Raw genomic sequence first — 15,564 nt, 5'->3', positions numbered from 1 at the left:
TTTCCCTGACAGCTAAAATATTAATAGGTAGCTATGATTACATTTATTGACATTATCTCACAGCATGTCCTATCAGTTATATTAAAGGTAGCATGCAGTAGATAACAGGAGATGATAAGGTAAGTCCTGAAAGGCATGTATTTGCGTGAACAGGGGCTGAGAAGTAACAATCTACAGATGATTTCCATGTTACTAATGCTTCAGTACAGTGTGTAAGAATACCCACCTTGTCCAGGAGCCAGCCAGACATCACAGATACTTTTCTGTTGACCTTCAGAGACTGTCACTCATTTCATTGACAATTCAAAATAAATTTAGCAAGGCACCGAAAGACTTCAGCTAAACTCATGTGAACCTTGACATGACAATTATAGCAGCTTATGCCTTTCAGAAAGCTTGCAAGCTGCTTATCATATTTCCTTTACACTATTCAGCTAAGAGGCTCTAATGGTTTAGCTTGACCAAAGGCACTGGGGTTCTTTTACTGAGCTGCTCCAAGGACAAGTCTTGATACTATTAGCAACACTTACTCTCGTTAGCAATAAATTTCAGTCTACTGTCAGAGAAAACATGCAAGGGGAAAAAAAAAAAAGTAGTTACCCTTGGCCTCTGGACACTCTTGGCTTCCGTGTCTTGTTTCTTCACTAGCGTTTTTAACGAGCATTTCCGTAACTTCTCTGCTCTCAGCTCCTTGTGATCCCATCTGTTTGTAATCATCTATAAATGTATCAGGGAGCTGGAGAGTCTCTTCTTTCAGATGAACAGAAGGTATATGGTGATCTTCAGGCTCTGAACGAGTGTCAGAGCTCTTATCAATTTTTCCTTCCTTCTGCTGGAGATCAGACTCCTCAGCAGATTGGTCTTCTTTCAATTCCTCTGGCTTCTGTTCAAGGTCCAGAATTAGGCTTGATGCTTCAGTTACGGCATCATCATTATCATCATCCTCATCACCATCCTGACAGCCGCTAGAAGCTGCACTGCCCTTTGCTGTTTTGAAGTTTGTTTCCAAAGCTTTATGGGCAAATTTGTCTTCACTCCTGGTTAAGTGGCTGTGATCGTTTTTCAGTTCTAACACAGTTGACACACAGGGACACATTTCTGAAGCAGCTTTATTTTTCTGATCAACTGGTACTATTTCTTCAAGCTCAGTTATATCAGGCTCCATAATTAGATCATCTTCTCCCACTTCATCTACTGTCACTAATTCCTCCATGTTAGCAGGATACCAGGTCTCACCTTCTATTTCACTTCCACTCTCCCAGTCCCGGTCCTGTCACAAAGATGTAAAACATTTGAGAGGCTGGTGATTATAGATCATCCCTGTTAAAAAGTGTGCTTTGAAACTAGGAAGAACTTTGATCTGGCCATACCTAACCCCCTCTTGTATTTTAGTTTCGAAGAATGATATGCCTTTAAACCTTATTCACAAAGACAAGAGATCCCTATTGAATGATCACATAAACTTCCTTTTGTGGATATTCTGTAACTGCCTTGTGGATTATGGTCTCTCCTGTCTCCTGCATCTTACTTTCCTGTAAGCAGTAGAACAAGGCACATCCTGTTGTATTTTATTATGCAAGTGATGCTACTATGTGATCCCCAAGGAAGCGAACTTATCTCCTTGCTCTACCTCCACCTCAGTGCAATGAAAATATACTGGACCCCAGCTGAGCCTATGAGTCTTTCACTTCGCTGGACTAGGTCCTTTAAATCCCTATGGTGACAGAGAAAACATGGCTCCCTTCTGCAGTCATTTCATTCCACCAGCAAGAGCCTTCTGCCAGGGACTGTGCTGGTAAAGACTGGCCTAAACCTTAAGAAAATCAGGTTTACAGTTACACTCCAAGGTACATATTCTGAAATACTTCATACATGGAGTTACAGACTTGAAGGACTCAGTTACTAATACTGGGCTTCAGAAGTCTTAGAATTAAAAGGTATATGTTACTTTTAAGACACACTTGCAGCTTAGATTTCAACTCCTAGACTCCTTGTGTACACACAATCTATTAATAATCTGTATTCTCCTCCTGCTTGGCCATTCCCACACTTCCCCTCCTAGAATCCTAAAACAGCATGAAAACTCTGGGAGTTGACACTGTTCTTGCCAGGAGATCAGTTTTCTACCGCAACAGATCTCAATAGTTTCCATATCTGACCATCAACCCATGACCCTGCAGATATGAAGCTGGAGGAATTCCAAGGACATTGCTCTCCCCGACCGCGATGCAGCAGTAGGGGTGCTGTAAAGACATTATTTAATTAAAACCAGAAACAATCAGAAGAGGCTACTATCTATAGTTTATAAGGCCAATGTTCTGAAAAGTATTCATCATTAGTCCTCTCTTTCTCCATGAACTGACTGCATCTCCTATTTTTGGACACAGTTCGCAAAGTTACACAGTTCACTTGGGCATATGTTCCTTACAGCTGCCAGTGCCAAGGGCTATGCATGTGAAGCAATGTACATGGGCAAAGAGTAACTAAAAAAAGAGTTCTGGAGACTTCAGGAAAAGCTGTCCCTTAAAGCAGAGGTCAAGATAAGGCAAGTTAGTTTAGACAGCCTCCTCCTACAACCTCTTTACATGTCTTTTCAGGGATGGTTAATATTTCACTTGGGAGAATGTGCTAGTGAACCTGGGGCTTCACTCATTTTGTCATGGAGACTGCACCAACAATGTATATCACCAACCTTCTCTTTTTTTGTGTTTTCCAGAATCTCTCCGGATTCTCTTCCTTGTTTATTATCTGAAGGTGAGCTCTTCTCTGGAACTTGCTCCTCTTTTTCAAGCTAAAATAAATACAGATACACATACAGCCACACACAGTGGTGCTCTAGTGTGTTTCTATTCTGGGTTTAGGGAAGCAAAGTCACTCACAAGGTCACATTCTTTATTTCTAAAGTTTGTGCAAGTCAACTAGGCTGTGGGAAAAGACCCAACAATTAGATTCCATTAGCAGAGCTGCACAAATAAAAATTAAGAAAAAGAGTTTTAAACAAAATTGGAGAGATGTAATTTATATCATAGAATTGGCTAGAAGACAGGTGGGGGAGAATGTGAATTCATTAAAATTTCCAGCCTCCACTCCTCTGTTCTCTACCCACATCTGTTATGTTGGCTCAGACGTGGTAAGGAGAGCAGCAGTGTTAAAACTCTGCATAAGACCTCAACTGCTTTATTTATTGATGTAGGATCAGCTGAGAATGCAACTGCTTGCACAGTTCATACTTTGGAAGAACAAAGCCACAGGGCTACCTGGGACTTAGTAAAAGAGGGACAAAGCAGAAGTGTGAGTTCAAGACAGTCAAAACTACTTCTTGCTTTAAAAGCCCATTCTTAGCAGTAGTCCCTAGAGAGGTATGCCTTTGCCTTTAGCAAAGCCACTGTAAAATAACTTGTAAAACATACAGAGGAGTGTACAACACTGGTGATGGAGGATGCTGTCTGACGTTTCTCTCTGACATCTCCTCCCAAGGAACCATACATCATAGTGAAATACCAGCCAAAGGAGAAAGATGATAAAAGCTGGTACAAACACACATATCTATGATATGAGGTAGTGCTGCTGCTGCTAACAGACTAGTGAGCTACAAATCTAGACACTTCCACCAGCTTTGCCCCCACACGAGAAGAACACACGCAAGGTCACTTGGAAACAACTGATTGGCCCTGGCAGCACAAAGGCACAAGCTAGAGATGGAGCCCTGGTCAGCCAAGCAGCTCTGCAGCCTCCTGTGCCAGCAGCCCTGGGGGTGGATGGAGGCAGCATATCACCAGGGGCACTGGGGGAGGCAGAGTGGCCACAAGCCAGTAACCAGATCTCCATAGGGTGGGGATATGAGTATGGGCTGTACTGGGACTGAGCAAACGAGGCATCTTGACCTGTTTCCTCTCCACTTCTTTCCAGTGGAGGATCAAACCCACAAACACGGCGGCTTTACAATTGGAAGTGTTTCTCCAGAGATCCTGTAATTTTACAACTGAGCTGATTCAGTGTTTCTGCCATGGGAAGAGATTCCTGCCAGCACATTGAAGGGAGTGGTATGAATTATCCCTGCCACAGTTGAGGGTAGGGATACATGATTTATAGAAACAAATTGCTCTGTTGAGTTAACCAGAAAGAAAGTATTCCTCATTAAAAGCTTATTCCCTATTTTAGTAGTATAACAACCAGTTCCCTGTATTGCCCTACAAACCCTGTGCATCTCTATAAAATACCACTTAATTCCCAGATAACTCAATCCTCATGACTGGCAGTGGAAGGAGGTGATGGATGCAGAGAGCATCTATGGGGTATTCTGCACAAGACTTAGAGAGCAGGAGAGCAATTGCCCCTGCACACACAGCCTGCATGCAAACAGCAGACTGCCACTTGGTTTTGTTTTCAATTGTCTGTCCCCATCCCCTCACTGGTTACCCAAAGGTTCTGTGCTTGACACAGAATGATGAGGTCTGTGTACCCAACACTGTGATGGTGTAATAGAGCTGCATGATCTGGGCATGGACAAGACATGGACAAGATGATTCCCACGATCTCTTTGAGGACTACATTCCCTGATTTTATCATGGCAAAACACTTCATGTCACTGGTACCACACGCACAACAAATGCTCTAAGATATTTCAGAAAATACACTACTTCAGCATTCAGCTTCTTCTTGCATACACTTTTAGATCTCTATTTACCTCATTCTCAGGAGTTTTGGTTTCCTTCACATCACTGTCTTCAGCAGTGGCATCTTCTTCTTGGTCTTTTTCCGCTTTCTTCACCTTATTCTTATCACTTTGTTTTTGCCTGGAGCCCTCAGATGCTTTGCTGTGCTTCTGTTCAGCCTCCTCCTCCCTGGCAGTGTCCTCGCTGTAAGAATGCCTGTGCTCCCTTAACTTTGCCTCTTCCTTTCTCTTAGATCTTCCAGGTAAATCCTGCAGCTGCCTCTGAAACTTGTCAGATTTTGACTTCGAGGATTTTCGGTAATAGTCATCTTCCCTGTTCTTGTAGCCAGACAAAGGGTAAAGGGAGCCAGGGGAACCAGTCCTTAAGTATTTTTCTCTGTGTCCTCTGCCTCCTTCAAGCCGTTCATCCAAATCAAACTTGTCCAACTGTCGGGAGTAATGTTTCCTCTCGTGTACCCATGTGTCAGTCCTGTCCCTCTTCTCATCCCCATTCTCTCGCCATTCTCTGCTGTCTCTCTCCTCCTCCCGTCGAGAATACGAGGACTGATCCCATGGCTCTCTCCCGTTTCCCCAGTCAGTCCTGCTGGTGCCCATGGGGCTGTGTGGTGAACTGCAGGAGGTAAAGCTGGGAGTGTGGGACCGGGGCGACAGGGAGCGGTTTATGGGGCTGCGAGAGCGCGGCCTGTCCGAGCCATACCTGCTGCAGAGGGAAAAGGCAGCTGTAACTGGCTGACCCACTGTTGTCTACCAAGTTCTTCTACACTGGAAGCTCATGGGGACTGCCCTGGGGACTGCGAACCCGAGACCCCAGGCCTTTCACACATGCACTGCACAGCTGCAAACACAGTGAACAGGAGAAAAGGCAGTGTCATATCCACAGAGCTTAACTAAGTCCCCACAGAACTGTCAAGAATATATTCATTCATTCTTAAAAGCGTCTCATAGGGGTTTAGCATTAAAAGCTTATAATATGTTAATACCTTTACAATGACCCTAATGTCTGTACCCTTAATACTCACTCAGCTAGGGCATCTCTGAGACAGAAGTGACAAAGGCCACCTGTTTAAAGAGATGTTTTAGGGCCGTGATTCCTCTCCAATTTTGCTGCAAGGTCCAGAAGTCAGGCAGATCAGAAATATACTCATATACAGTTTAATCTGAACCGGCTCCTTCCCACTAAGTCTCACAGCACCCCCAGCCTTTATGCTTTTCACTCAATGGGTAGGGGACTGGAACAGCTTCATTTTTGTGTTCTTCACATGCCAGGAGTATTTTATGACTCATCATCAGTACGAAAGAGTTCTTTTATTTTCACAGCATGCACAGTTTCAATCTGATCTCATTATACAGGACCTGTACCTACTATTAGACTATATAAAAATACATACTACTGTATAAGTGAAATCCAAATTAGAAAAGCAAAATGAGAGATGGAAGCACACAGATAATGCTTCTTTCACCTGCAGGTTTAGAGACTTCTAATTCCAAACTACTGAGAAACTTTACCTGTCTACTTCACGCAGCAGGTCCCTCTCCCTCTGTGAGTGGATGTCCTGGATTATGGCAGCCACATTCTTACCTGGTTTCTAACAAAAACAAAGACACTGTTTAGCATCCTGCACTACTCTCCAAGCTAATATAGCTGATTTGTCCTTCAAGAAACAGTATTCATGTATCATTCAAACACGCTATTACTGAGAAATATTCCATTTCAGTGTTGTGGTTACATTCTTTTCTGCAGCTGCTTTCCCTATAACCTGATCAAAGCAGTAAAATGATACAAATGGAAAATTTTCTCCTTTATGTTGCAGCACTGTCTCCATGTCCTTGACTGCTGTAACAGGCTTTGAAAACTAGCTTGTCCTTCCTCGTTACACAATCACTCCTGAGAATTTTCTAGGAACTGGATCTAAGAGGAAACAAACCAGACAATTTTTCTAATACTGAATTAATATGTATAGCAGCCTATCTCTGATCCTCTAGGAGTGAACTGCCTTCTCTTCGTCTCATTCTGGAGTGTAACTCTAAAAGACTATGTTTAGATAGGAGAGCTTTAGAAAAGCTATGTGCAAGAAAGATGTGTGCTGGAAGTGTTGATTAGTCGAGATTCAAAATCGTTTATGTGGGATGCACTGCACAGGCTGGAGGGCATGCAATTCATCAAACACTTGGAGCATGCACAGCTGAGCAAAGCAATCATGCTGGAACGCAGCAGTTTGTGGTGGTAAATAGCTCATGCATATTCCTCCTTCCATACTGCACTTTTGTTTGTTTGTCTTCTTCCTCCTGCAGAGCAAAAGAATTCCATGATCTGCAAAACTGCCATTGGAAAAACAGAAACATCTTCCTGAAATCTGGGCAAACTATCACACTCTCCTGGGGAACTCCTGCCTCTATGCCAAGATGCAGAGTCTCCACCACCTAATGACTGAACCTCTCACTGTACCACACTAGGAGAGACTGCCCTGGATTATGAACTTTTGACAAACGCTTTAAGTCTCCTTAAAATATTATACATGTACAGGAAAGAAAGAGACTTTTCCAAAAGTCAAACCAAACCATCTGAGTTCCTTGTTTTGCCTCAAGGCTCATAAAAGGCCCTTTAACCTCTTAGATTGGAACATTACAGAGTTGTCTTACTTTGTGCTGTGTTCGCTAATACAATGAGAAGATTTTAAGCTCTGCATTGCCAATTCTGGTTCAAATAAAAGTACTCTCTTAGCATTACACATATAGGGCCTCCAGAAATATGCTCACAAGAGCAGTGTTTTTTGGACATCACTCAGGTGTCTACAACAGAAGTGTCACACACTGCAGAAAGTCTAGAGACTCTGTTTGGACTCTATGCAAAGAAAAAGAAACCAAAACAGAAACCCCAAACAAACAAAAAAACCCAAACAAAAACCACATCCCAAAACACAAAACCAAAACCCCCTTGCTTTTTAATTTTAATTGGGGTCATTCACAAGAAAGAAATAAAAAAGTCAGCATGCCATCACTGCTTGGGGTCAAGACTGTACTATGGCTCCAGCATGCAAGCAGTGACAAAAGCATTGCTCCAGGCTTAATGCCTGACTGAAAGGACAGAACCATCTTATTTTTGCTGACATGTTCTATCTTGCACATGGCTGTGTTTCAGACCTGTGTTTTGAGCCAGCCAGCTCCAAAGGGATTTTTGGAATAATTGTATGAGAGAAAACAGGGTCTCTTCCAAGAGTTAAAATTTAAAACAATAGCAAGCAGCAAAGTACAAAAGGTTGTTAGCATACATTAATTTGAATTCATTTATCTTTCTTAATTTCTTTTTCCATAACATTAAAGCATTAATTAGAAATCAGTAATCAGCGAAGATTTTTTTAGAAGTATTCTCCAGGATGTGCCATGGAAACTCAGGAAATTAGATCAGGAACTACTATCTTACCTTCAGCTGCAATTCCTTGTATCTTTTAGACATCCTAATAAGCAACTTGTCATCATTTATCATAGCAGGTTTTTCTTTGTAGTACTGTACCATGGCTTGGGCTGCTTCACTGTAAGCCATCTCCAGAAAGGCCTGGCATAAATGAGGAGAACCTTACAATCCAACACATAACTAAAAATACGAAGTGTAAGAGAGAAAAGGCAGCACAAAAATTTTTCTTTTGATTCTTCTCATGCAAAATGCCTTGACAGAACAAAACTGGGGAGCTTTCCAGCCCTGGAGCTGAAATACTAACACTCAGTCCATTTCTCAGCCTTCTTTTATCTGCAAATAATGGTTTTAAACCAGCTATCAAAGCTGATATGTGACTTTAGAAGCCAGTTTAGTGAAAAACTAAACTACTGGTATCTGAATCTGTCTTGACTGGCAGTGTTCAAGGCCAGGCTGGATGGGGCTCTAAGCAACCTGGTCTAGTGGAAGGTGTCCCTGCCCATGGCAGGGGGGTTGGAACTAGATGGTCTTTAAGACCCTTCCAACCCAACCCATTCTATGATTCTGTGATTTTGAAACATTACAATCTCAAACATTGACCACTGGTGTGGATTCTACATCCATCTGTATTGTCTGCTGCAAGTATGTGAGGGAAGATACTCTGCTCTTACCTGCTTACACCACTAGACACTTAAGCTACTTAGGGTAGACTTAAGCTACCAAACAGAATAAGAGAAGTCTGAAAGTAACCGTAGCAAGTGGCTGAGAGAAGACAGACAAGCTATTCACTATTTGAAAAACTATTATATTTAAAAGTAAAGTTTTACAACACTTCTTCATTGAGATTTCTGGTGGGTTTTTTTAAGAACTACTATGAGGCAATGGTCATGTTTATGTCATCATCTCATTCAGTGACCACCAAATTTTATTCTTTACTCTAAGAACAGGCATCATATATTTAAGTTTCTATTACAAAATAAGATTTTCTCCAAACAATCTATCTTCATGTCTCTATGTCTTTATGCCACTTGATGTCAATACTGGTGACTCCCAACACACAGTACCTGATTGGTGGATTTCATGAGGATATAGTTGGTGACCTTTCCAAATGGGAGGCCCAGGTTAATGACATCATTCTCTGTGCAGCTTCCCTCGGGGAGGTTGCAGATGTGAACAACTCGACCCAGTGCAGATTTCCTCTGGGGAAACTGGGGAAAAAACACCAACTCAAACCAATGTTTTTATCTTAGACATTCCATCCACTAGGTAAAATCTTACATTTCAGAAAAAATTAAATGTTCTGCTCTGCATACCTGTTATTAAGGACAAATATTCTTCTTTAAAACCTTGCATTTTAACATCCTGGCATAGAAATACAAATGGGAAGGGAAATGTTTAACTGCAGTGCAGGTTGCAATGGAATCTGAGTCCTTGAACATTACAAAGTCCTGAGAGGATTTCTAGAAGAGCTGCTTTTCTTCAAACAGGGTTAATGATATTGCTGCAAAAACTAACTGCTCACTGCAGTCCCTGCTGAATTTATGGACATTAGAAATCAGTTTAAGTGACCACAGAGGTGTTCAGGATAGCAGGGGCTGAATTCAAATCTTTCTTCTGCCCTGGTGGAACAGACTGGGCAGGTCAAAGTGATCCTGTTTAACTTGTGAGAGGACACACAGCTGTACCTCACATCAGAAACCACTACTTTCCCAACTCTTTGCAACAACATACAGCAGGAGGGACTTCTCCCTGGGGACACGGTGACCACTGGACATGCATTGCTCCTGAATTGGGCTGGCACCAGAGCAGTAATCACTTCCCAAGTGTAGAAGTTTATTTTGAAGTGCTGAGGCAGTGCCCAAAGAGCTGCCCATCATCCTAACTTGGAAAGCAGGTTCTACACTCCCTGTGCAAAGTGGCATCAGAGAGGAAGTTAATTTACCCCAGCTATTGACACACAAAACATCACTCACAGAGCATTAAGTCTTTCCAGACTACTTCTATGTTTATGACTTCTGCTGTTAGGATTTTACTGAAGTAACTCTACCTTCATTAAAATTGTGCCATTCAAGGGAAGATGCAAATCATGTAATCTTGTGGGATCAAGTTCACCAGAGACATCACAAATGTTTGGCTTGTCAGCAAGTTCACAAGTTACAGAGCTTATGTTATCTTATTTACACCTTCATCCCATTGCCTCCCCTCCAGGCTTCGCCACTTAACCATTTGTGTGTTTTTGCTGATTTGTGTAATACAGGCCCAAGACCCTGTATAGTACAGTGCTCTCCTATTTAGCTTGTGTCTCACAGGGCCTTGCCCAGGTGCGTAAGACAAGTCAAAGAAGTGCAAAAGTCCAGAAGTAAGATATTTTCTCTAGCAGAAATATAACAAAGACGAAGCAACTCAATTCCACTTGAACAGAAAATTAAATGATGCCTGCATTCATCTGGCAAGGCAGCATGTAGCACGGAACAGAAGAACACAGCTAGAGCTAGCAGAGAAAAAGGAAATAGCAAATGCAGGCCCAGTGTACAAACACCCCTGGTCACCAAACACCTTCTGTTTGTTTTGTTAGATCTGTTAAAAGGTGGTGTGTAAGAGTCTATGGGCTAGAAAGACTTAGCTGTTCCCTACGTTGGCTCCAGAGCCCGTGTGCCGACACCCGCTCAGCAGTACATTAAATCAAACAACTGCAAGATGTTACCACTTCCCCACAATTGGCAATGGCTTAAATTTAAATGCTACACCATAAACCTGCTGTAATTCATGATTAAGAAGTGGTCACATACTCATGCCAAAAGTCAATGGGCTGTACCAAGCAATAATCTTGTCAGCTGACTGCAGTTAAATTGGATCCATTCATTAAATGGAGCTGTAAATCACAGCCAGAAAGGGAATATACACCTTTCAAATCCACAATCAGCAAGTTAGAGGAACTGTTGCATGCCACGTGTTGAATGTAGTTTTCATTAAGACTCTGAGTTAACTTTCTTTGCAACCAATGTCTACAGGGGTTTACTAGTGCAGCTGCATGACTACTACTGCAAAAAAATTCAATGCACAGCAGGAAAATGCACTTCATAAAATTTGCAATATTATTTCACCAATTCAGTACAGTGATTTTTTATTACAGCTTTTTAAATTCATTTTCTTTTTTTTTTTCTTGTTTTTCAAATCCTTTATCCCTTTCTTGAGCTTCATGTGAATTTCTCCTAAAGATATTATGAAACTGCCAGTCCAGTCCCTCCATTGCTAATGGCTCTCCACGCCCAAGGGAAGACTGGTAGCACTTGCCTTTTAAAGAGGGATAGTTATTTGCAGATGGACAGCACACAGCAAGCTCTTCCAGAAATCTGAACACTTTGTTTATGATTACATACAGGGTCAAGTATAATCTCCCACTGCTCAGCTAAATGGCAGCAGCTTAGCTGAAAGTGAATACTACCGTGCAAAGGTGCAATAAATTATAAGCCACCTGGGTTGCAGAGTGAATGACAGCTGGCAAACTCAGTCTTAACACCTCTAATATAGCTCCCTGTTCATCTTGTGAGCTTCTGAAGAAAAAGAGGATTTACAGTATCCAGGAAAATCAAAGTTATTGTTTCTTTTATCGCTCATAATACTGCAGGTCATTTAGAAGGAGGACTTCTGCAGGCAGCTTAAATGATAAATAGTGACAGATTCTAAGGAGAAATGACACTGGTATTAGCAGTAATTTCATTTGTTGTGAAGTTGACAGACATGATGAAAAGGAACATTCCTCTGCACCCGCTGCTACTCCACCTCTGACCTTGGAAGCAGCTGTCATGAGCAGCTCTGCTCTTTGCTCCCCTGCACACAGCCTCTGTGACAGACAGAAGCTAAAACCCCTTCAAATAACCTCTTGCACAGTAAAACTGCACGGTAGAAAATTGGTTGGATTAAGCAAATCTGGGTGACCTTTCTGTAAGCAATGCCTGATGCGAACTGGAGCGGCACACGCACACACACACACACACAACTCAGTCTGCCTTTCCAGAGTGTCTGAGACCACATCAGGATATATACATAAAAGCTAACAAGGTGAAAACTTGAACCCCTGGATTACTGCTGCTATTCCATGAATGCCCTAACATAAGTCCTTGGTGTCTCCAGCTTTAGTCATAGCTTTCTGATACACGATGAGTTTCATTTTAACCCTAATATATCTGTATTTTCATTCTATGAATTGCTTTTATTTTCCTTTTAAAATCCTTCTGCTTTCAGTGTAAGAATCACCTATAATGTTGCTTTTTTGTTGGTTTTTTTTCCTGGCATTTTTTTATTATAGAGCTAGGAACTCAAGTGTGCATTAGGGCAATATAAATGAGGACCTGGGTTGAATGAACCCAAACCACTGAAGGCTCTACACCAAAGCAAATTGCTAAAAGGCCACCAGTGGCAGCAGATGATGTAAATGCTACACTGAAATAAACTAAGGAAAAGTTAGTCCAGTATAATGAACTGATTTGAGACCTCCAGGTGAATAACAGTGAAGCTGTAGGTACTGTCTTTGCCACTATTGCTACCTGGGAAAAGGACCCCAGCATGGGATACCCAGAGAGAGATTGCTACAAATAAATAACCAGATTGCTGGAAGGCTCCTTGATGGGATTGATACTGAGAGCAACTGAAAACGAATCCAAATCTTCCTTCCAAGCTGAAACTGACCTTTCTGGGTCAAAAAGACTCAGAAAATGGAGTAAAAAGGTCAATGGGATACACACAATCCCATTTACCACCCTCCCCAAATCTCCCTGACAAGCAAACCACTTTTAGCACTGGATAAAAACCAAACTAAACCAAAACCTAGAGTCAAGTTCAGATTTAGCCCAAGTCAAAAGCATAAAAGAGCTGCAAGGAAGTTGAAATAACAGGCTGAATATTCAGATTATTGTCTAAGAGGAAGCCTTTGGGGTCTTTATTCCAGTAAGCAGAAGTGGCTTCTACAAGAATCTCGACACAGAGACCAATTCGCTTAGGTACTCACTCTTACCCCTGATGGAGGAGAAGGAAACGTAGGACCTGGTTGGCCAAAGGATCTTGCTGGTGTAGTGATAAACGATGCGCCGACATTTGGTGGATAATCTAAATAATGGATTACACACATTTCATGAAAATCTTGACTCATATTAATTGCATGAGTGTGCTCAGTAAGCAATGCCCCATTTACATAATAAGTAATTTCATAGTCTCTACACCAAATTATACACTGCTTTGTTGTACTGTGAAAACAAGTCATTGTTTGAGAGAAAAATAAATTCATAGTTTGAAAGGCACAGTATTGGCTTTTAGCCTTTTTTGTGCACAACCTCTCAAAAATTTTCCTTGGAAACATTTATCACATTTCATTTAGAATTCCCACTTCTCCCCAGAGACTGATTTCCCTTTCAATTAAAAAAAAAAAAGTTGTTTTAACTATTGCATATACAACCATTCACCTTCGATACTAGATGGATTGAAAACTGCTGCATTATTTGGTGATAAATGCAATGTTCCATCTGATGAGCTTAACATACACCGGACAGCAGTGCTGGAAAAGAGAGAAAGGAACTTTAGGAGCATGCATAATGTGCCATAAATATTAAAGCTCACTTACTAGGCAGTAAATTCCCAGTGTAAAGCCACTGAAGTAAGGGATGCTGTGTTAGCAATTCAGTTTGAAGAGTAACTCTAAAATAATACTTACTTATCTGAAAAAGCCATACATTTTTGGATGTGAAGACTTCCCTTAATGTGCTGATCCCAGTCCTATATTGAAACAAAAAGACAGTGGGCATAGGAAAAATCCTGAGACAAATTTACAAGAGATTATTCCTCCATTCGGTTTACCTTATTCTAAAATTGATACTGAGATGCCGAAGAACAAACCACATGATGCTGGAGCCAAGAGCACCTTCATCCAATGCATTTACTGAGGTGTTATTTGTAAGTTAAATTATCAGTTACTTTACAAAAGGAGAGTTCTCTGTATTTACTTTTAAATTCACTATATTTCTATTAATTAAGTTACTTCACTCTAGCTGAAGAGCTCATCCTGCAAGGTGCTAAGCACCTCTACTCCTGCAACGTCCACAAAGAAGGTGCTCAGTACACAGAGCAGCTGGGACAGTCCCTATTAATTTCAGTAGATCAGCAGCATTTGCCAAAGTACATTTAGGTATTTACACCTCTATGATCCAATTAAGGCAGTGCAGTAAACACTAACAGATCCACCAAAACTCAGGGTTATGACATTTCCCCTATCCTTTCTAAATGTTTAATGAAAACAAAGAAATGCCCAGCATGCCCTAGACAGGGACTACTTCAGCCCAACCCTGTAGCTGCAGTCACCACAGCAAACCCTTTTTCAAGCAGCTGCTAAACAAGTAAAAGGGAAAGAACAAATAGATTCAAATACCCCAAAGCCCTGGGGTGTGTAGGTATCAGGGACTATTTAATTTGCTGTCCATTTTCCTTCCTACATACATGCTGTTGTGATTTTATTGTCAGGCCACCGTCAGTGTGACAACACATGCCTTTGTGGTTAGCTGCTGGTCCTGTGATGTGACGGAAAAGGTCGTGAGGACTTGTTGACCAGAGCTCACTGGGGGGCCAGAACAAACCCAGCCAGAGCCCATGGGAGGCTGTGGGGCTCAGAGGGCCACGTCAGTGTCCTCCTCCAGACCTGACCTATATAACGTGACCCAGCACACAGACTTTCTGGGAAACTGGGAAGCTGCGTCTTGAGGATGAGGTTGAATTTGCAGCTTCCTTGCCAGTATGAACAGAGAAGTGGGAGCATGGTCTGGACCACATGTGCTGAGCAGCTTCTTGCTTCCAGCCCAAAGACGCTGGAGACCTTGAGCCCTAAATTTTCCTTGCAGATACTAGGAGGAAGAAATCCTAACAGGGAATTGTTAAAATAGTTTTATCAAAAAAATGTGCTGGTTGATTTAAGCAAGCTGCTTCCTCAAGGCTGTTAGAGGGAAGCCTTTGGGTTGAGAAATGCAGAGAGAAGGGGAGAAGCAGATGGAACTGCAGATGTGGGGTTACAACACTGCCTTGAGAAGTGGGGGATCAGCTTCAAGCTCCTCCTCCCTTGCTCTGGGCCCGTGAGGTGAGCTGCAACCTCAGCCCAGACCTCACGTTTCTCATGCCAGCACTGTAATCTCACCATCTTTCACGGCACGATGCGGAACAAAACCAGATCTCAAACCTCCGGTAACGGCCATGAAACAGATGTACAATACCCCGAGCAAAACTATGGCCCTTTGTTTCTGTTCTCTCAGGGCACCTCCGTGGTGATGGACACTGCCAGCAAGGGGTGTCAGGAACCAGTGGCCGGGACAGTCACCTGGCAGCCTCTTCAAGGGGCACCCAAACCCACTCACCTTCAGATCGAAGACCTTCTTGTCGCAGAGGGCGCAGACGTGCGGGAAGTGGAGCGGGGCCGCGCCGCGGAGGTCGCCCAGCTGGT

At 42.3% G+C, this 15,564-nt stretch overlaps 1 protein-coding gene across 1 annotated transcript in view; it reads right to left on the bottom strand.

Moving 5' to 3' along the window:
• Positions 1-15,559, bottom strand: part of RBM20 (RNA binding motif protein 20) — a gene marked incomplete at its 5' end in the record, with an annotated part of 22,206 nt that extends 6,647 nt beyond the window's left edge. The window contains 10 exons of the mRNA XM_009079374.1: positions 601-1,270; positions 2,693-2,791; positions 4,688-5,372; positions 6,182-6,261; positions 8,097-8,228; positions 9,152-9,295; positions 13,102-13,193; positions 13,547-13,638; positions 13,795-13,856; positions 15,479-15,559. Coding sequence (XP_009077622.1) covers positions 601-1,270; positions 2,693-2,791; positions 4,688-5,372; positions 6,182-6,261; positions 8,097-8,228; positions 9,152-9,295; positions 13,102-13,193; positions 13,547-13,638; positions 13,795-13,856; positions 15,479-15,559 — 2,137 coding nt within the window. The remainder of the gene's footprint in view (positions 1-600; positions 1,271-2,692; positions 2,792-4,687; positions 5,373-6,181; positions 6,262-8,096; positions 8,229-9,151; positions 9,296-13,101; positions 13,194-13,546; positions 13,639-13,794; positions 13,857-15,478) is intronic.
• Positions 15,560-15,564: the final 5 nt, after the last annotated feature.

This window comes from Acanthisitta chloris, unplaced genomic scaffold (assembly GCF_000695815.1).
Source record: "Acanthisitta chloris isolate BGI_N310 unplaced genomic scaffold, ASM69581v1 scaffold19827, whole genome shotgun sequence".
NCBI lineage: Eukaryota > Metazoa > Chordata > Aves > Passeriformes > Acanthisittidae > Acanthisitta > Acanthisitta chloris.
The sequence above is the reverse complement of the archived record's forward strand: the minus strand, read 5'-3'. Positions and strand labels throughout refer to the sequence as shown.